A 22,884-nucleotide genomic window follows, 5' to 3' on the forward strand; every position below is an offset into this window, starting at 1 on the left:
CTCCATCAGACAACTTCTCTGGGTGAAATAAAAAAGTAAAGAACTGTTCATCTTTTCCATTCACTTCACAAGCCCCCTTTGTTCCATGTTGGAAATGACGTGGAAACAACGTTGATTCATCCAGTGTGTGCCCAGTGGGATGGATGTCCTCCAAATGTCAAACAGGCCATACTGATAGTTCCCCTGAGAGCTCCCTCTCTCAATGACACACCAGGGTCTGGGTGGAGTATATAGATTGGAGTAAACACACACACACACACACCAGCCCATTGCCTTTTAAGCATAAGTGCCAAAAAGGAGTGTGGGAGTGAAATCCCTTGGGGAAATGATCACACACTTTGTGTCTATTGATTATTGATTTGGAATTGAGACCCATGTAGACTAATGACATATTTGCCAACATGCTCTAATTAGCATTCCATTCCCCTTCATCAGTACAAGCTATGATGCAATAATCCAGCAGACATGAGAGAGCATGGAATATCTAGGGTTCCTATGTATCAAGCGTCTTAAAGTAAGAGTTCGATTTAGCATCAGTTTAGCTTTTTAGAGCACAATGAAAAAAGTTACATGGACAGGGAAGACCTGATCTCAGATCAGTACTCCTATATGGAATTATTTTGTAGGCCTAAAAGTTAAAAGGCTGATACAGATGTCAGCATATTACCCAAGACAGTGTAATAATTATGACATTATAGAATATTGGAGGCTCTCTAGCTGTATTTTGAAGTGTGTCATGAATTCAACTGATCATCGAGCCCATCCAGGTGTACAAACGTGTCACGAGGGACTGGGTGTGTGAGGTAAGAATCAGGCGCAGAGAGCAGAGAGTTCCACAGGGAAAAAGTGCACTTTAATATGGCACCAAAATCCAATGCCCAAAACACAGGGCGCGAAAAATACTGACCATCCCAAAACACAGGGTACACGGTCTGGAGCACGAACACACCCAACGACAACAACACGTAACACAAAATCAATCCCGCACAAAACAAGGGCGGGTTCACTAGCCTTAAATAAGGAAGCACATCAGAAAAACACAATTAGACACAGGTGCAACTAATAAGACAAAACAAACAGAAAAAGGAAAAGGGATCGGTGGCGGCTAGTAGGCCGAGCACCGCCCGAACAGGCAGGGGAGCCAACTTCGGCGGAAGTCGTGACAAAACGAGTCACTGCAAGGAGCAGAACAGAGATTGTTCCTCTTGCACTTATATGTCCTGGATGCCCTGTGGCAACTTGTATTTGCAGGAATAGGTTGGTGTTTTTTTGTTTTGAAGGAAGAACAAAATAAAGCACAAGATATTTCTTCAATGCATCTGGCTGGTATTTACCCTTGAAGAAGAAAGGCTCCATAATAATGCCCCTCAGAAGACCAGCTAATGCAATTTATTGTGTTATTCATCCCATGACATTCAATTCAACTTATTTTTAAAAGGGCATCCAATATGGGTTGCTATACAAAAGACAACGAGGACATTTGCAGCAGATCAGTGCAGATCAGAAAAGAGCAACTTGTGCAATTTTCCCAACAGGTTTTGTCTTACAGAATAGAATAGTGTTTATGCATCCGTAGCCTGGATATGTCCATTGGAATATTGGCACAATTACATTTGTTTGCCCAATAACTTTTCATGTGAAAATCCAATCATTATAATCAAAAAAGGAAAAACTCACTACTGAAAATCGCTCTGGATAAGAGCGTCTGCTAAATGACTATAAGGTCAAATGTAAATGTTATATTCTCATGAAACACAATTTTTTGATTTTTTTGAATGTAATATAAAGTAAGTGTTTGGGGTGGAAGAAAAACATGTTACCAAGAAAGAAATGAGAAAAATATTGTTATTTATCTTTTATTGTAAGTGCAAAATTGTCCTCTGTAGTTGTCATTAGGACATAAATAAGAAACAAAAAGTACCTTACAGTCAATGGGTATAGTAGATGATTTTTTTACATTACTGTCAATGGGTATAGTAGATGAAAAACATTTACATTACTGTCAATGGGTACAGTAGATTAAAAACATTTACATTACTGTCAATGGGTATAGTAGATGAAAAACATTTACATTACTGTCAATGGGTACAGTAGATGAAAAACATTTACATTACTGTCAATGGGTATAGTAGATGAAAAACATTTACATTACTGTCAATGGGTATAGTAGATGAAAAACATTTATATTACTGTCAATGGGTACAGTAGATGAAAAACATTTACATTACTGTCAATGGGTACAGTAGATTAAAATCATTTACATTACTGTCAATGGGTACAGTAGATGAAAGCATAGCTGTGACATCTGGGTGTCCACTACAGAGAACATTTCTTGATAATCTCTTATTTAGCTCTTATTTAATGTAAAAAAATATATTACACAGTCCTGACAACTCACTTAACCATTCCTTACTTACTATATTCAATTTGAATATCAGAAAAGGTAATACTTACACACTTCTTTTCAAATTTCCATAAAATGTGCTAATTTTCTAGGCAGACATTTTTTTAAGAACCAGGAAGGTAAAGTTGTCAAGGTAACACACATGTGATATTGGAAAGCCCATAATGTCTTCTCAAAGGGACTACAGGAGTTAACACAGTGGCTTGAATAGACTCAGAGATACTGACCAATAACTGATGTCCACTAGAGAGGACACAAATGAATTGCTGGGTCTCAGGAGGGTATGCTGTTTCATACCACGTGGGGATCACCACGGTTCACACTTACCAGTCGAGAAGAAGTAGACATGTTTATGGAAACGTAGCCAATATTGCATCCGTACTAGGCTGTTGTATGAAAACCCATCAATAGGTAGGTGCCCAAAGTGTAACAATCGCGCCACTGTTTCCACGCAGACAGTGAATAAATTCGACAACAGCTGGAAATATGCTGCTCATCTACTGTAGTAGTATAGACTATGCCTAGGCTACAACGGGTAGGTGGTGAGAACTGACAAGTCAAGACCCCGAAGCAGTTTTATCTAGAAGGGATACAGCTCTTGTCAAACTTGACTTTTCGTAGCAGGTTTAGGAGAACTTACGCAGCAGGTAAGATCATTTGGTCAAGGTTGGCTAAAATGCACAAAAAAAATAGTTTTGACGTCAATTTGACAAAATCTGTATCCCATCTAGACATGACCCCTGAAGCCAGTTGCTTTCACTTCCCTGTTATGAAGATGACTATAGCGCCGTCAGGAGTGGTTACAACTGCGCAGGGCACTTGAGGTGTGCCATCCGGTTCATTGTAACATAAATCTCTTTTTGAATTTCCATTCTGGTGAGTCGCCGGCAGAAGGTGATGCTGCAGATTATTTGTATCATTGGCATTCCCATTCTCGTGTAAAGCAATGTCTACCGACGGAGAATCAAAATTTGTAGAGGATATCTTTTGGGTAGTCTACTTTGCAAGATAACACGGGCTGTGTGGCTATCTGTTAAAGCCTTGTCGCTTTGGCGTGCTGAAGCATCGTGGATCGTATTATTGTCAGTTATTTCACGTAGCGAGGCGATCACCAATCAAGACCTACACACAGCTACCGTGAACGAAAATCCACATTTATAGCGGATTTAAAGACAGTTGGGGTGCGCGCCCACCTGTTGCTGGGATGAAACCCTCGCCAGGCAATGGGGTGAGCCTCGAGACGCATCGAGAGGAATTGCTGTCCAACGGAGGCTGCGGGGTGTCAGACACCGTGACTGCTGTCCAACCTGAAACTGGTCCCGGATCCCCAATGACTGACAAACCGGGAGTGGGAGAAACTACAGATGCCAAAGGAATCCCTAGGCGGAGCAGTATTATCAAGGTAAAGGTTGGAGGGCATTAAATACTATTTCTCCCTGTCTCCTATCTGTTTCCTCTCCTTTCTCCAAGTCTCCTCTCCTTCTCCCAGTCTCCTCTCCTTCTCCCAGTCTCCTCTCCTTCTCCCTGTCTCCTCTCCTTCTCCCAGTCTCCTATCCTTCTCCCAGTCTCCTCTCCTTTCTCCCAGTCTCCTCTCCTTCTCCCAGTCTCCTCTCCTTTCTCCCAGTCTCCTCTCCTTTCTCCCAGTCTCCTCTCCTTCTCCCAGTCTCCTCTCCTTCTCCCAGTCTCCTCTCCTTCTCCCAGTCTCCTCTCCTTCTCCCTGTCTCCTCTCCTTTCTCCCAGTCTCCTATCCTTCTCCCAGTCTCCTCTCCTTCTCCCAGTCTCCTCTCCTTCTCCCTGTCTCCTCTCCTTCTCCCTGTCTCCTCTCCTTCTCCCTGTTTCCTCTCCTTCACCCTGTTGCCTCTTCTTCTCCCAGTCCCTCTCTTTAGACCACACTGATTGGCAAGACCTGGACAGGTGTCGCTTTCACCTATCCTGTCTTTCCAGATCAATGCAGATAAAGGGAAGTATACAAGGAGAGGAAGCACCTTTAGACTATTGAGATGCACCCCAGATCCATGCGCTCCAGCTGCTGGCAATGAATGCAATACATGCTTGAAATAAATAGGCTATTATTTGGCAGTGTTCTTAATGCCTATCTCTAGGCCTATTACTAAGCTAGCTTTGCGTTGTCTTCATCTTCAAGACAGACAGAAAGACAGACTTATTCATGGATATTTGGACTGGGCTGGATGGAATGACCCATCTGACCCAGCTCCTCCCTCTTTATTCTTCGACTTTAGACAGACTTCATCCCTGTTTTAAACTTTATAACTTTATCTTCACATCCCGAAGGTAATCTGACAACTGGTGAGAAGGACTCAAGTATGTGATGAAATCATTGCTTGATCTGTGATCACAGCAATACTTATGTTTCTTTATGGGACTTTAATGTAATTCATAAACTTTGGGCTTGTCCAAACAGTTCATCTTGTGTTGTAGGTTTTGCTGTAGGTTTTATTAGGCCTTATATTGATCTCTTACGTTGCCAGTTTTGTATGATACTGCTCCCTACAGAGGAATGACTTGTCGTCAATGTTGGCTCTGTGCCGGTCTGATTCGCTCCCAGCGCTTGGCAGGGCAGGAGGTTGGCCAATTTCCTCACATTTGATGTTGCAATGTTGCTTTGAGTCACGAACAGTTAGAGATACTGATGACTCTCTCTCTCGCGCCATCTCTCTCTCTCTCTCTCTCTCTCTCTCGCCCTCTCTCCTCTAACTTTCTCTCTCGTGTTTTGTTGCCGTCACCTCTCTCTCTCTCGCCCTCTCTCCTCTAACTTTCTCTCTCGTGTTTTGTTGCCGTCACCTCTCTCTCTCTCTCGCCCTCTCTCCTCTAACTTTCTCTCTCGTGTTTTGTTGCCTACACCTCTCTCACTCTCTCTTTCTCACCCTCTCTCTCTCTTTCTCGCCCTCTAACTTTCTCTAACTTTCTCTCTCATGTTTTGTTGCTGTCACTCTCTTTCAACTCTAACTTCCTTCCTCACTCCTTTTTTCACTTTCTCTTTCTATTAGTTGACTTTATTTGTTTCTGCGTTGCCAGTAAAGGATTGTCAGAAACACAAATGTGTTTAACTTTCTGTCATGCTTCAGAAAAGTTGTGTGGCGCCTAAAATAACCAGCTCTGTCCCACACGCTGGGCTGAAAGTGGCGTTAAATGACTTCTCTGCAAGGGCGTTGCTGCTCGACGTATGCGGCAGAGTGTGGAGCCACAGCGCTGCTATCTGCTGTTGCTGCGTTTGTTTGATGTGGTGGTGATAGCTACAGCACACGTCTAACTTGCAACACAAACTGTGTATCTTCAAAGGGCAGCAGAGAACGACACGGCATGGGACAACTGAACACAAAGATACATGCATACATACATGCATACGAAGTCGGAAGTTTACATACACCTTAGCCAAATACATTTAAACTCAGTTTAATCCTTGTAAAAAATTCCCTGTCTTAGGTCAGTTAGGATCACCACTTTATTTTAAGAATGTGAAATGTCAGAATAATAATAGAGAGGATTATTTATTTCAGGTTTTATTCATTTCATCACATTCCCAGTGGGTCAGAAGTTTACATACACTCACTGTTTAATTTTGGTCTAACATTTCGGGTAGTCTTCCACAAGCTTCCCACAATAAGTTGGGTGAATTTTGGCCCAGTCCTCCTGACAGAGCTGGTGTAACTGAGTCAGGTTTGTAGGCCTCCTTGCTCGCACACGCTTTTTCAGTTCTGCCCATGTAACAGTATAACTTTAGACCGTCCCCTCGCCCATACCCGGGCGCGAACCAGGGACCCTCTGCACACATCAACAACAGTCACCCACGAAGCATCGTTACCCATCGCTCCACAAAAGCCACGGCCCTTGCAGAGCAAGGGGAACCACTACTTCAAGGTCTCAGAGCAAGTGATGTCACCGATTGAAACGCTATTTAGCGCGCACCACCGCTAACTAAGCTAGCCGTTTCACATCCGTTACACTCACCCCCCTTTTGACCTCCTCCTTTTCCGCAGCAACCAGTGATCCGGGTCAACAGCATCAATGTAACAGTATAACTTTAGACCGTCCCCTCTCCTATACCCGGGCGCGAACCAGGGACCCTCTGCACACATCAACAACTGACACCCACGAAGCCGCGGCCCTTGCAGAGCAAGGGGAACCACTACTTCAAGGTCTCAGAGCAAGTGATGTCACCGATTGAAACACTATTTAGCAAGCACCACCGCTAACTAGCTAGCAGTTTCACATCCGTTACACCCACACATTTTCTATAGGATTGAAGTCAGGGCTTTGTGATGGCCACTCCAATACCTTGACTTTGTTGTCCTTAAGCCATTTTGCCACAACTTTGGAAGTATGCTTGGGGTCATTGTCCATTTGGAAGAACCAAGCTTTAACTTCCTGATTGATGTCTTGAGATGTTGCCTCAATATATCCACATAATTTTCCTTTCGCATGATGCCACCAATTTTGTGAAGTGCACCAGTCTCTCCTGCAGCAAAGCACCCCCACAACATAATGCTGCCACCCCCGTGCTTCACGGTGGGATGGTGTTCTTCGGCTTTCAAGCATCCCCCTTTTTCCTCCAAACATAACGATGGCCATTATGGCTAAACAGTTCTATTTTTGTTTCATCAGACCAGAGGACATTTCTCCAAAAAGTATGATCTTTGTCCCCATGTACAGTTGCAAACCGTAGTCTGGCTTTTTTAATGGCGGTTTTGGAGCAGTGGCTTCTTCCTTGCCGAGCGTCCTTTCAGGTTATGTTGGTATAGGACTCATTTTACTGTGGATATAGATACTTTTGTACCCGTTTCTTCCAGCGTCTTCACAAGGTCCTTTGCTGTTGTTCTGGGATTGACTTGCACTTTTCACCACAAAGTACGTTCATCTCTGAGACAGAACCTGTCTCCTTCCTGAGCGGTATGACCGCTGCGTGGTCCCATGGTGTTTATACTTGCGTACTATTGTTTGTACAGATGAACGTGGTACCTTCAGGCGTTTGGAAATTGCTCCCAAGGATGAACCAGACTTGTGGAGGGCTACAAGATCTTGGCTGATTTCATTTGATTTTCCCATGATGTCAAGCAAAGAGGCACTGAGTTTGAAGGTAGGCCTTGAAATACATCCACAGGTACACCTCCAATTGACTCAAATGATGTCAATTAGCCTATCAGAAGCATCTAAAGCCATGACATCATTTTCTGGAATTTTCCAAGCTGTTTAAAGGCACAGTCAACTTAGTGTATGTAAACCACTGTAATTGTGATACAGTGAAATAATTTGTCTGTAAACAATTGTTGGAAAAATGACTCGTGTCATGCACAAAGTAGATGTCCTAACTGACTTGCCAAAACTATAGTTTGTTAACAAGAAATTTGGGGAGTGGTTGAAAAACGAGTTTTAATGACTCCAACCTAAGTGTATGAAAACTTCCGACTTCAACTGTACATACATACATACATACATGCATACATACTGGCGCTTTTATCCAAAGTCACTTTGGAAAAAAAATAAAAATAAAACTTACAGTAGTGCATACATACATTTTTATATGGGTGTCTCCAGTGGGAATCAAACCCACATCCTGCCTTTGCAAGCGCCATGCTCTACCAACTAAAGTGAGCCACGTAGCCTACACACTGATGTGTAACACATTTAAGTTTGCCACAATGGTTCATCTCAAGAATTAAAATCAAATACAATTTTATTTGTCACATGTGCAGAATACAACAGGTGTGGACTTTACTGTGAAATGCTTACTTACGAGGCCTTTCCCAACAACACAGATTTAAAATGTTTTTTAGTTTTTTAAAGGAAATAGTAACACAATACAATAATGAGACTATATACAAGGATTACCAGTACCGAGTCAATGTGCATGGGTACGAGGTGATATGAGTCAATGTGCATGGGTACGAGGTAATATGAGTCAATGTGCATGGGTACGAGATGATATGAGTCAATGTGCATGGGTACGAGGTAATATGAGTCAATGTTTTTAATTTATTTATTTTTTTCACCTTTATTTAACCAGGTAGGCTAGTTGAGAACAAGTTCTCATTTACAACTGCGACCTGGCCAAGATAAAGCATAGCAGTGTGAACAGACAACACAGAGTTACACATGGAGTAAACAATTAACAAGTCAATAACACAGTAGAAAAAAAGGGGCAGTCTATATACAATGTGTGCAAAAGGCATGAGGAGGTAGGCGAATAATTACAATTTTGCAGATTAACACTGGAGTGATAAATGATCAGATGGTCATGTACAGGTAGAGATATTGGTGTGCAAAAGAGCAGAAAAGTAAATAAATAAAAAACAGTATAAAAACAGTATGGGAATGAGGTAGGTGAAAATGGGTGGGCTATTTACCAATAGACTATGTACAGCTGCAGCGATCGGTTAGCTGCTCGGATAGCTGATGTTTGAAGTTGGTGAGGGAGATAAAAGTCTCCAACTTCAGCGATGTTTGCAGTTCGTTCCAGTCACAGGCAGCAGAGTACTGGAACGAAAGGCGGCCAAATTAGGTGTTGGCTTTAGGGATGATCAGTGAGATACACCTGCTGGAGCGCGTGCTACGGATGGGTGTTGCCATCGTGACCAGTGAACTGAGATAAGGCGGAGCTTTACCTAGCATGGACTTGTAGATGACCTGGAGCCAGTGGGTCTGGCGACGAATATGTAGCGAGGGCCAGCCGACTAGAGCATACAAGTCGCAGTGGTGGGTGGTATAAGGTGCTTTAGTGACAAAACGGATGGCACTGTGATAGACTGCATACAGTTTGCTGAGTAGAGTGTTGGAAGCCATTTTGTAGATGACATCGCCGAAGTCGAGGATCGGTAGGATAGTCAGTTTTACTAGGGTAAGCTTGGCGGCGTGAGTGAAGGAGGCTTTGTTGCGGAATAGAAAGCCGACTCTTGATTTGATTTTCGATTGGAGATGTTTGATGTGAGTCTGGAAGGAGAGTTTGCAGTCTAGCCAGACACCTAGGTACTTATAGATGTCCACATATTCAAGGTCGGAACCATCCAGGGTGGTGATGCTAGTCAGGCATGCGGGTGCAGGCAGCGATCGGTTGAAAAGCATGCATTTGGTTTTACTCGCGTTTAAGAGCAGTTGGAGGTAACGGAAGGAGTGCTGTATGGCATTGAAGCTCGTTTGGAGGTTAGATAGCACAGTGTCCAATGACGGGCCGAAAGTATATAGAATGGTGTCGTCTGCGTAGAGGTGGATCAAGGAATCGCCCGCAGCAAGAGCAACATCATTGATATATACAGAGAAAAGAGTCGGCCCGAGAATTGAACCCTGTGGCACTCCCATAGAGACTGCCAGAGGACCGGACAGCATGCCCTCCGATTTGACACACTGAACTCTGTCTGCAAAGTAATTGGTGAACCAGGCAAGGCAGTCATCCGAAAAACCGAGGCTATTGAGTCTGCCAATAAAAATATGGTGATTGACAGAGTCGAAAGCCTTGGCAAGGTCGATGAAGACGGCTGCACAGTACTGTCTTTTATCGATGGCGGTTATGATATCGTTTAGTACCTTGAGTGTGGCTGAGGTGCACCCGTGACCGGCTCGGAAACCAGATTGCACAGCGGAGAAGGTACGGTGGGATTCGAGATGGTCAGTGACCTGTTTGTTGACTTGGCTTTCGAAAACCTTAGATAGGCAGGGCAGGATGGATATAGGTCTATAACAGTTTGGGTCCAGGGTGTCTCCCCCTTTGAAGAGGGGGATGACTGCGGCAGCTTTCCAATCCTTGGGGATCTCAGACGATATGAAAGAGAGGTTGAACAGGCTGGTAATAGGGGTTGCGACAATGGCGGCAGATAGTTTCAGAAATAGAGGGTCCAGATTGTCAAGCCCAGCTGATTTGTACGGGTCCAGGTTTTGCAGCTCTTTCAGAACATCTGCTATCTGGATTTGGGTAAAGGAGAACCTGGAGAGGCTTGGGCGAGGAGCTGCGGGGGCGGAGTTGTTGGCCGAGGTTGGAGTAGCCAGGCGGAAGGCATGGCCAGCCGTTGAGAAATGCTTATTGAAGTTTTCGATAATCATGGATTTATCGGTGGAGACCGTGTTACCTAGCCTCAGTGCAGTGGGCAGCTGGGAGGAGGTGCTCTTGTTCTCCATGGACTTCACAGTGTCCCAGAACTTTTTGGAGTTGGAGCTACAGGATGCAAACTTCTGCCTGAAGAAGCTGGCCTTAGCTTTCCTGACTGACTGTGTGTATTGGTTCCTGACTTCCCTGAACAGTTGCATATCACGGGGACTATTCGATGCTATTGCAGTCCGCCACAGGATGTTTTTGTGCTGGTCGAGGGCAGTCAGGTCTGGAGTGAACCAAGGGCTGTATCTGTTCTTGGTTCTGCATTTTTTGAACGGAGCATGCTTATCTAAAATGGTGAGGAAGTTACTTTTAAAGAATGACCAGGCATCCTCAACTGACGGGATGAGGTCAATATCCTTCCAGGATACCCGGGCATGGGTACGAGGTAATATGAGTCCATGTGCATGGGTACGAGGTAATATGAGTCCATGTGCATGGGTACGAGGTAATATGAGTCCATGTGCATGGGTACGAGGTAATATGAGTCAATGTGCATGGGTACGAGGTAATATGAGTCCATGTGCATGGGTACGAGGTAATATGAGTCAATGTGCATGGGTACGAGGTAATATCATTTAATGTGCATGGGTACGAGGTAATATGAGTCAATGTTCATGGGTACGAGGTAATATCAGTCAATGTGCATGGGTACGAGGTAATATGAGTCAATGTGCATGTGTACGAGGTAATATCAGTCAATGTGCATGGGTACGAGGTAATATGAGTCAATGTGCATGGGTATGAGGTAATATGTACATGTAGGTAAGGGTGAAAATGACAACCAGGATAAATAATACACATAGTAGCAGCAGCGTGTGTGAAAGTGTGAGTGGGTGTGTGAGCATATGTAGTTTGTGTTGGAGTGTCTGTGTAGTATGTGTGACTGTGTGGGTAGAGCCACCAGCTCTCACAGTCTCATGTCACAATTAGATGTTCATCCATGCTTCTCAAATATCACATTTCAAAGTGTTTGGTTACCTCTCTTTATCGTTCAAAGGTTAAGATGAAGCATTAGCTCTGAATAGTTAAGGTAAGGGTTAAGGTTTGAGATTGGCACAAAACAAAAATATCAAAAACAACTTTCTATCGCTGTGGATTCAAACATGCAGCATTTGGAATCAGAGGCAGACGTTTACACCCCTCCGCCATCCCCGTCCACAAAGCGGCCGGTTTCCACTTCATCGCCCGACATCCTCAGACATGGATGGATGTCGAATACTGACTTGTGTCATGAGTGACCTGCCTGAGTAGAGTCCAGTGAGTGTGTGGGTAGAGTCCAGTGAGTGTGTGGGTAGAGTCCAGTGAGTGTGTGGGTAGAGTCCAGTGAGTGTGTGGGTAGAGTCCAGTGAGTGTGTGAGTAGAGTCCAGTGAGTGTGTGAGTAGAGTCCAGTGAGTGTGTGGGTAGAGCCAGTGAGTGTGTGAGTAGAGTCCAGTGAGTGTGTGGGTAGAGTCCAGTGAGTGTGGGTAGAGTCCAGTGAGTGTGTGGGTAGAGTCCAGTGAGTGTGTGAGTAGAGTCCAGTGAGTGTGTGAGTAGAGTCCAGTGAGTGTGTGGGTAGAGTCCAGTGAGTGTGTGGGTAGAGTCCAGTGAGTGTGTGGGTAGAGTCCAGTGAGTGTGTGGGTAGAGTCCAGTGAGTGTGTGAGTAGAGTCCAGTGAGTGTGTGAGTAGAGTCCAGTGAGTGTGTGGGTAGAGTCCAGTGAGTGTGTGGGTAGAGTCCAGTGAGTGTGTGGGTAGAGTCAGCGAGTGTGTGTGGGTAGAGTCCAGCGATTGTGTGGGTAGAGTCCAGCGATTGTGTGGGTAGAGTCCAGCGATTGTGTGGGTAGAGTCCAGCGAGTGTGTGGGTAGAGTCCAGTGAGTGTGTGGGTAGAGCCGGTGCAAGAGAGTCAGTGCAAATAAAAAGGGGGTCAATGTAAATAGTTCAGGTAGCCATTTGTATTAACTGTTCAGCAGTCTTATGGCTTGGGGGGTAGAAGCTGTTCAGGAGCCTTTTGGTCCCAGACTTGGTGCTCTGTTCAGGAGCCTTTTGGTCCCAGACTTGGTGCTCTGTTCAGGAGCCTTTTGGTCCCAGACTTGGTGCTCTGTTCAGGAGCCTTTTGGTCCCAGACTTGGGAATGTAGCCAGTCAATACCAAGTGGGGATGTAGCCAGTCAAGATGCTCTCAATGGTGCAGCTGTAGAATTTGAAGATCTGAGGACCCATGCCAAACCTTTTCAACCTCCTGAGGGCGAACAGGTGTTGTCGTGCCATCCTCATGACTGTGTTGGTGTGTTTGGATCATGATCCTCGGGATGAGATCAATCCCTATGTGGTACAGTATGTATGAAAACTGGAGATATGACATTATTGACCTTTTGAACATAATTCCGAGCATTTGGCTGTGTGTGTGTGTTTGGATAGGGGCATGTAGGGGAGAGTTTAACTGTCTGTCTCATATGCCTGGAGATCACCTCTCCTATTTTCTGTCTTTCCTCCCTATTGCTCTTCTTCTCTTCCTCTTCCCTTCTATGCTCCTTTACCCCCTCTTCCTCTCTCCATCCTTGGCCTGGGCTGGATACCACATGGTGCCCTGTCTCTGAGTGGTAACCTGTATCTGTCTAGTATCCTGTCTCTGAGGGGTAACCTGTCTCTGAGGGGTAACCTGTCTCTGAGGGGTAACCTGTCTCTGAGGGGTAACCTGTCTCTGAGTGGTAACCTGTCTCTGAGTGGTAACCTGTCTCTGAGGGGTAAGCTGTCTCTGAGGGGTAACCTGTCTCTGAGGGGTACCCTGTATCTGTCTAGTATCCTGTCTCTGAGGGGTACCCTGTCTCTGAGTGGTAACCTGTCTCTGAGGGGTACCCTGTATCTGTCTAGTATCCTGTCCCTGAGTGGTAACCTGTCCCTGAGGGGTAACCTGTCTCTGAGGGGTAACCTGTCTCTGAGGGGTAACCTGTCTCTGATTGGTAACCTGTCTCTGATTGGTAACCTGTCTCTGAGGGGTAACCTGTCTCTGAGGGGTAACCTGTCTCTGATTGGTAACCTGTCTCTGAGTGGTAACCTGTCTCTGAGTGGTAACCTGTCTCTGAGGGGTACCCTGTATCTGTCTAGTATCCTGTCTCTGAGGGGTACCCTGTCTCTGAGTGGTAACCTGTCTCTGAGGGGTACCCTGTATCTGTCTAGTATCCTGTCCCTGAGTGGTAACCTGTCTCTGAGTGGTAACCTGTCTCTGAGGGGTAACCTGTCTCTGAGGGGTAACCTGTCTCTGAGGGGTAACCTGTCTCTGAGTGGTAACCTGTCTCTGAGGGGTACCCTGTATCTGTCTAGTATCCTGTCCCTGAGTGGTAACCTGTCTCTGAGGGGTAACCTGTCTCTGAGTGGTAACCTGTCTCTGAGTGGTAACCTGTCTCTGAGGGGTAACCTGTCTCTGAGGGGTAACCTGTCTCTGAGTGGTAACCTGTCTCTGAGTGGTAACCTGTCTCTGAGGGGTAACCTGTTTCTGAGGGGTAACCTGTCTCTGAGTGGTAACCTGTCTCTGAGGGGTAACCTGTCTCTGATTGGTAACCTGTCTCTGATTGGTAACCTGTCTCTGAGGGGTAACCTGTCTCTGAGTGGTAACCTGTCTCTGAGGGGTACCCTGTCTCTGAGTGGTAACCTGTCTCTGAGGGGTACCCTGTATCTGTCTAGTATCCTGTCTCTGAGGGGTACCCTGTCTCTGAGTGGTAACCTGTCTCTGAGGGGTAACCTCTCTCTGAGGGGTAACCTGTCTCTGAGGGGTAACCTGTCTCTGAGGGGTACCCTGTCTCTGTCTAGTAACCTGTCTCTGAGGGGTACCCTGTCTCTGAGTGGTAACCTGTCTCTGAGGGGTACCCTGTATCTGTCTAGTATCCTGTCTCTGAGGGGTACCCTGTCTCTGAGGGGTACCCTGTCTCTGAGGGGTAACCTGTCTCTGAGGGGTACCCTGTCTCTGAGGGGTACCCTGTATCTGTCTAGTATCCTGTCTCTGAGGGGTACCCTGTCTCTGAGTGGTAACCTGTCTCTGAGTGGTAACCTGTCTCTGAGGGGTAACCTGTCTCTGAGGGGTAACCTGTCTTTGAGTGGTAACCTGTCTCTGAGTGGTACCCTGTCTCTGAGGGGTAACCTGTCTCTGAGTGGTAACCTGTCTCTGAGTGGTAACCTGTCTCTGAGGGGTACCCTGTATCTGTCTAGTATCCTGTCCCTGAGTGGTAACCTGTCTCTGAGGGGTAACCTGTCTCTGAGGGGTAACCTGTCTTTGAGTGGTAACCTGTCTCTGAGGGGTAACCTGTCTCTGAGTGGTAACCTGTCTCTGAGTGGTAACCTGTCTCTGAGTGGTAACCTGTCTCTGAGGGGTACCCTGTATCTGTCTAGTATCCTGTCTCTGAGTGGTAACCTGTCTCTGAGTGGTAACCTGTCTCTGAGGGGTACCCTGTATCTGTCTAGTATCCTGTCTCTGAGTGGTAACCTGTCTCTGTGGGGTACCCTGTCTCTGAGTGGTAACCTCTCTCTGAGGGGTAACCTGTCTCTGAGTGGTATCCTGTCTCTGAGGGGTACCCTGTCTCTGAGGGGTAACCTGTCTCTGTCTAGTATCCTGTCTCTGATGGGTACCCTGTCTCTGAGGAGTACCCTGTCTCTGAGGGGTAACCTGTCTCTGAGGGGTAACCTGTCTCTGAGTGGTAACCTGTCTCTGAGTGGTAACCTGTCTCTGAGGGGTACCCTGTATCTGTCTAGTATCCTGTCTCTGAGGGGTACCCTGTCTCTGAGTGGTAACCTGTCTCTGAGGGGTACCCTGTATCTGTCTAGTATCCTGTCCCTGAGTGGTAACCTGTCTCTGAGTGGTAACCTGTCTCTGAGGGGTAACCTGTCTCTGAGGGGTAACCTGTCTCTGAGGGGTAACCTGTCTCTGAGGGGTAACCTGTCTCTGAAGGGTACCCTGTATCTGTCTAGTATCCTGTCTCTGAGGGGTAACCTGTCTCTGAGGGGTAACCTGTCTCTGAGGGGTAACCTGTCTCTGAGGGGTAACCTGTCTCTGAGGGGTAACCTGTCTCTGAGGGGTACCCTGTATCTGTCTAGCATCCTGTCTCTGCGTATGGAGGGGCAGTGGGGGTGGTTAGGTGTAGTGAGTTTGTTTGGAACTTGAGTGGTATATTTTCAACTGTTTGGATGACAAATCTGGTCTGTGTTTGTAGTATTGTATGAGTATTAATGATTGCCCAGTGTGTGTATGTGTGTGTTTGTGTGTGTTCTGACTGTGAGAACAGTGTTAGCCTGGGGGGTTGGCAGACAGCTGGGGAAGGATATGGTTTGAATTGTAGCTCCTCCAACCTGCTACTTTGGTTAACATTGATTAACGTCTTTGGCCCACTTTAGCATGCTCTGGCCCACTTTAGCATGCTCTGGCCTACTTTAGATCACTTCCCATTGCTTCAGGCTGTTTTAGAACAAGTAACCACAGCAAACCAACAACTTTAAATATTTTTCCTTCAGTGGTTGTAATGGAACAAATGATGTTTTCTGAATCACACACTAATCCTGTTTTCCTCACATACATGCAGTGCCTTCAGAAAGTATTCACCCCCCCTTCCCACATTTTGTTGTGTTAGTCTGAATTTAAAATGGATTCAATTGAAATGTGTCACTGACCTACACACAATAGCCCATAATGTCAATGTGGAATTATGTTTTTAGACATGTTTACGAATTAAAATGAAATGCTGAAATGTCTTGAGTCAATAAGATTCAAACCCCTTTATAATGGCAAGCCTAAATAAGTTCAGGAGTAAAAATGTGCTTAACAAGTCACATAAGTTGCATGGACTCATTCTGTGTGCAATAATAGTGTTTAACATGATTTTTGAATGACTACCTCATCTCTGTACCCCACACATACGAGTATCTGTAAGGCCCCTCAGTTGAGCAGTGAATTCAACCACAAAGACCAGGGAGGTTTTTCCAATGCCTTGCAAAGAAGAGTACCTATTGGTAGATGGGTAAAAAAAACAGACATCGAATATCCCTTTGAGCATGGTGAAGTTAATTACACTTTGGATGGTGTATCAGTACATCCATCTAGAGGCAAAAGAAACGTACACCTGTTTAGGCGAGCGGCTGGCCACCGGAGTAGAACACTAACAATTTAAGGAGAGCCGCACACTCTAGGAGCTCAGATGCAATAATGTAATAATCACAGCCATTACACTTGTAGTTACACTTGTCATTATACCCTGATGAAGACAGCTTGTCTGGTGAAGCGTTGGTTATTAAATTATTGCATCTAAGCTCCTAGAGTGTGCTGCTCTCCTTATATTTTTCAAGTATCAATACACCCAGTCACTACAAAGATACAGGCGTCTTTCCTAACTCAGTTGCCGGAGAGGAAGGAACTGCTCAAAGGATTTCACCATGAAGCCAATGATGACTTTAAAACAGTTAGAGTTTAATGGCTGTGATAGGAGAAAACTGAGGATGGATCAACAACATTGTAGTTACTCCACAATACAAGCCTAAATGATTGAGTGAAAAGAAGGAAGCCTGTACAGAATAAACAATTTCCCGAAACATGCATCCTGTTTTCAATAAGGCACTAAAGTAAAACTGCAACAAATTTGGCAAAGAAATGAATTTGCGTTATGTTTGGGGCAAATCCACACATCACTGAGTACCATCATTAATATTTTCAAGCATGGTGCTGGCTACATCATCTTGCGGGTATGCTTGTCATTGGCAAGGACTAGAATTTGTTTTAAGATAAAAAGAAACGGAATAGAGCTAATCACAGGCAAAATCCTAGAGTTAAACCTTGTTCAGTCTGCTTTCCAAAAGACACTGGGAGACAAATTCACCTTTCAGCAGTGCAATAACCTAAAACTCAAGGCTAAATATACACTGGAGTTGCTTACCAAGATGACATTGTATGTTCCTGAGTGGCCTAGTTACAGTTTTGACTTAAATTGTCTTGAAAATGCATGGCAAGACTTGAGAATGGCTGTCTAGCAATGATCAACAACCAACTTCACAGAGCTTGAAGAACTTGAAAAATGCAAATATTTTACAATCCAGGTGTACAAAGCTCTTAGAGACACAGCTGTAATCGCTGCAAAGAGGCACTGAGTTTGAAGGTAGGCCTTGAAATACATCCACAGGTACACCTCCAATTGACTCAAATTATGTCAATTAGCCTCTCAGAAGCTTCTAAAACCATGACATAATTTTCTGGAATTTTCCAAGCTGTTTAAATGCACAGTCAATTTAGTGTATGTAAACTTCTGACCCACTGGAATTGTGATACAGTGAATTATAATTGAAATAATCTGTCTGTAAACAATTGTTAGAAAAATGACTTGTGTCATGCACAAAGTAGATGTCCTAACCGACTTGCCAAAATGAATGTTTGTTAACAAGCAATTTGTGGAGTGGTTGAAAAACGAGTTAATGACTCCAACCCAAGTGTACTGTATGTAAACTTCCGTCTTCAACTGTGTGTGTGTGTGTGATAACAATCCCCAGACTCATCACCGCCTAACTCACCAAGGCTTCACTAAGGCGTCCTACATTTTAAACAAATACCCTGCTCATGCCCAAACAGCCAAACAAATATTTACAATGTGCTTGATAGCTCAAACTCCACTACCCTCCAGCCTCTGGTGGTTCAGTAGGTTTGGGGTTGAACTGAGGGCCTACAGGACAGCTGAGGGCTGCTGTCACGTTTTAAGCAGAAACTGTGGTTAACTCGCTGTCTGAATTACCTTCATCATGTCCGCCTTTTACCTGAGAATCATCCTAAAACATGCATCTCATCTGGAACATCAAAGATTTGTACAGAAGGAGAGACACTTCTGGTAAGCTCTTAGTTGGTGGTTTTGACTTGAGGAGAGATACTTCTGGTAAGCTCTTAGTTGGTGGTTTTGACTTGAGGAGAGATACTTCTGGTAAGCTCTTAGTTGGTGGTTTTGACTTGAGGAGAGATACTTCTGGTAAGCTCTTAGTTGGTGGTTTTGACTTGAGGAGAGATACTTCTGGTAAGCTCTTAGTTGGTGGTTTTGACTTGACTGAGTCCATCTGCTGGTTATGGATTGGTGTGGGTGTTGTGAAGTAAATGGTGTGTTGAATCATGTTGTTGCTGAGGGAATGACACAACCACTTCACACTTCCTGTTTCTCCTCCCCGTTGTAACAGTGACTTCCTTTCCCATACTGTATCATGTACGTACATACGCACACAACATGCATGAATGTCATACACACACACAGTTGAGGAAGTGGGACAAAATTATCATAGTTAGGCCTACACTTTTTGAATTCTAAGACTCCCTGTCCAGAACATTTATTCGATTTTTTTTGTGTGATGGGTTTGGTTGTGCGTGTGTTTTGTTTTTAGCACAGAGATCTCAGATAGCCATGTGTTTATGCCTGCTGGTACCTACTGTGTGTCTCTTAATTAGTAGTCTGCCCACTAATGACCTACACTACATCCTAATTATTTTTAAAATAATTTGTTAAAATGTTATAAACAATATAGAAAGACAACTTAACATCCCCCAAACATAGCTCCACTAAACTAGACATGATGTTGGCTGGGACTGGCCAACCTTCAGCATACAGAGAAAAAAAGATGGATAAAAACAAAAACAACAACTCAGACATACATTCATTTCAACAAACATGAATGACATCATAATTGCTCAGACCCACATGCTCCCACTGTATTCATACCCATCCGTATAACATCCCTTTTCATTTCACATTTTGGGGATATGTTCAGCGCTTGTAACACTTTATGCCATAATGGCTTCAAATTGCATTGTTTTGTTTCTCTCTGTAGCCCACATTTGGTCAATATTTAAATAATGAATTTGATTAATCCTCTGTTTTAACGATGGAGGATCATTTGATTTCCAGTTAAGTAAAAAAAAATCAAAAGAATTGATGAGAAAAGTATGTTCCAACCCATTGGGTATCTCACCGCAGCCTCATATGCCGTGTCGTCAAATATGTCGATAGATGGATTACAAGTAAACTTGCATTGTAAAACTTCTGACAGCCAACGTTCTAACTCCGCCCATAACTTTTGGACTTTATGCCACTCCCAGAAAGCATTCATTATTGAGTCATTTGAAGTTTTACACTTAAGACATGACTCTGCCGTTGTGCTGTCGATTTTGTACATTTTGTTTCTTGAATAATCCACTCTGTACATTAGTTTATACTGGATTAAGCATACATTTTCTTTCACTGTAATTTATTTTGTTATGTTCCAACACTCCCTCCATCTTGTGCCATTATATCTATTATTTTTAGGTCTTGGACCCAAAAGTTTAGTTTATATTTTTTTCTAAGAGATTGTCAGTTGGATATGCTCTCTGCAAGGTTTTATATATCTTAACTATCATTTGAATTTCATTTTCTGACTAAAATAGAATTACTTCAACATTGCTTTGTTGTCCAAAATATTAAAAATAAAAATGTTGTGATATACAACTATTAAGTTGCATGTATTTAAAAATGTCACATTGGTCCAAAATGGCTTTTTAATTCTGTCATGGGAATAATTGTATTTCCTGTTACCAAGTCATTTATTTTATACCTTTTAGTTTCCCATGTGGGTGAATTTATTTGTGAATTCTGAACAGCTATCCAAGGATTGCTCAATAGGGGTGTGTTTTTAGGAGTGATATTGGTTCTTGTAGAATCAGTTTAATCTTCCATGTTGTTCTAGTGTTCTAACTGGGAAGTTGTTCTTGTTCTTAGCTCCATCCGTAGAAAACAAACAGGTAAAAAATCATCTGTGATTGATTATGCGCATCTTCAATATGTACCCATTGTTCCAGTTTAGTGCATTTAACTCTACATCTCAAATCTCGTTGGGTGGCTAATTGATACAGTTCCACATCTGGAAGGTTAAAACCACCCTCAGACTCAGGAAGATGTCAAACCTTCCTATTTTATTCTATGAGTTTTATTTGCCCATATGAAGTCTGTTATGACCGAGGATACTTTTGGGAGCCATGCCATTTTGAAGAGGTTTATTCTACCTTTAAAATTGATGGGAGAATTGTTCCATTTCATTCAATCTGCTAATGGGATAAAGTTATCTTTATATATTTGGCGAATCGCATCTCTGCATGTCTGGCAGACATATCCGTGTGGATGACGGATCACCACCTCAAGCTGAACCTCGGCAAGACGGAACTGCTCTTCCTCCCGGGGAAGGACTGCCCGTTCCATGATCTCGCCATCACGGTTGACAACTCCATTGTGTCCTCCTCCCAGAGCGCTAAGAACCTTGGCGTGATCCTGGACAACACCCTGTCGTTCTCAACTAACATCAAGGCGGTGGCCCGTTCCTGTAGGTTCATGCTCTACAACATCCGCAGAGTACGACCCTGCCTCACACAGGAAGCGGCGCAGGTCCTAATCCAGGCACTTGTCATCTCCCGTCTGGATTACTGCAACTCGCTGTTGGCTGGGCTCCCTGCCTGTGCCATTAAACCCCTACAACTCATCCAGAACGCCGCAGCCCGTCTGGTGTTCAACCTTCCCAAGTTCTCTCCACGTCACCCCGCTCCTCCGCTCCCTCCACTGGCTTCCAGTTGAAGCTCGCATCCGCTACAAGACCATGGTGCTTGCCTACGGAGCTGTGAGGGGAACGGCACCTCAGTACCTCCAGGCTCTGATCAGGCCCTACACCCAAACAAGGGCACTGCGTTCATCCACCTCTGGCCTGCTCGCCTCCCTACCACTGAGGAAGTACAGTTCCCGCTCAGCCCAGTCAAAACTGTTCGCTGCTCTGGCCCCCCAATGGTGGAACAAACTCCCTCACGACGCCAGGACAGCGGAGTCAATCACCACCTTCCGGAGACACCTGAAACCCCACCTCTTTAAGGAATACCTAGGATAGGATAAAGTAATCCCTCTCACCCCCCCTCCCCCTGAAAAGATTTAGATGCACTACTGTTCCACTGGAGGTCATAAGGTGAATGCACCAATTTGTAAGTCGCTCTGGATAAGAGCGTCTGCTAAATGACTTAAATGTAAATGTAAATATATTTGTTTCTTTGTCACTTATTAAGCATCCTAATTAATTTAATATTTTTTGTTGTCCACTTAAAAGGATAATTCCTATTGCCATTATTTAATTTGAATTGTTTAATATCCTGAGATTTGACAGTATTCTGAAAACATTCTAATTCTGCTGACTGGAGTGTTCTGTAATGAGGCTCATTCTGGGTAGGTGTTGATTACACACCTGTGTTCTGAGACCATGATTTGAACACCATGATTGCATCTGAAGTTGCTATGTGACAGCATAGATAGACTAGAGACTACCTGCTACAAGGCACCTATCTATACAACGCGCACACACCCTCAAACATTTTCACACACAGCTTTATCTTCTGGAATTAGGTCAGTGGTTAGAGAATGGTTGATTAAAGGGTCTGTGATTTAGGAATGTGGTCTGTCTGTGTGCCAAAGCTTTCAGTATTAATGCATTCCAGGAAAGGCTTGGATTTATTTAGCACACACAGTATTCTCTGTTCCGACCTTCATCCCCCCACGTCTATCTCTCTCCTCGCTCTCTTTCGGCATACCTCTATCTATCATAGATGAACCTTTCATTTTGAGCTATATCCCCTGTTTATTCCTCATACTTCCCCTCAGAACCTCAACCTCTCCCTGCTTCTCAAGGCCTATCTGCCATTTCCTTCTCTTGTTCTCCATCTTTCTCTCCCTCTCCCTCCCTCCATCTGTTCACTCACCCATATAATCCAGTAAAATGGATCTCTCCTGTCTGCTCAGGCCACACTTGAGCGTCTAAAACTAGATAGAATATGTAGAAATGATGATGGACCTACGTGTATATATTCTGGGAAGGCTTTCCAATAGATGTTGGAACATTGCTGCAGGGACTTCCATTCAGCCACGGGCATTAGTGAGGTCGGGCACTGATGTTGGGGGATTAGGCCTGGATCGCAGTCGGTGTTCCAATTCATCCCAAGTTTTTCCACAACGATCTCGACAAACCATTTCTGTATGGACTTACTTACTTACTTACTTACTGACTTTATTGTCCCCATGGGGAAATTTTGTTGCAGTGTCATGTACACATTTAAAGTGGCGTTTAAATACAAAACAAGATTGATTTTCATAACAGTTACGCACCAATAAAAATAATAATAGTAAGAAATAAGAGGTATATATATTTTTTTTTTAAAGAAAAGACTAGCCTGCTGGCCTTACGGGGTCAATGGCAACATTCGCCCGAGCTATTTAGGAGGGATGTCACACCTGGCACAAATGATTGTCTGGTTTTGTTTTTCCTTCTGAGGGGTGCCCTATACCTGCGCCCAGAGGGGAGTAATTCAAAGTCCAGGGGGTGGCTTGGGTCTAAAAT

General features: G+C 44.3%; 1 protein-coding gene across 1 annotated transcript in view; it reads left to right on the forward strand.

The window, feature by feature from the left end:
• The first annotated feature begins 2,742 nt into the window (after positions 1 to 2,742).
• Positions 2,743 to 22,884, forward strand: part of LOC115131281 (inactive phospholipase C-like protein 2) — a 51,791-nt gene continuing 31,649 nt past the window's right edge. The window contains exon 1 of the mRNA XM_029662862.2: positions 2,743 to 3,806. Coding sequence (XP_029518722.1) covers positions 3,609 to 3,806 — 198 coding nt within the window. The 5' untranslated portion in view covers positions 2,743 to 3,608. The remainder of the gene's footprint in view (positions 3,807 to 22,884) is intronic.

Source organism: Oncorhynchus nerka, linkage group LG7, assembly GCF_034236695.1.
Source record: "Oncorhynchus nerka isolate Pitt River linkage group LG7, Oner_Uvic_2.0, whole genome shotgun sequence".
Classification (NCBI taxonomy): domain Eukaryota; kingdom Metazoa; phylum Chordata; class Actinopteri; order Salmoniformes; family Salmonidae; genus Oncorhynchus; species Oncorhynchus nerka.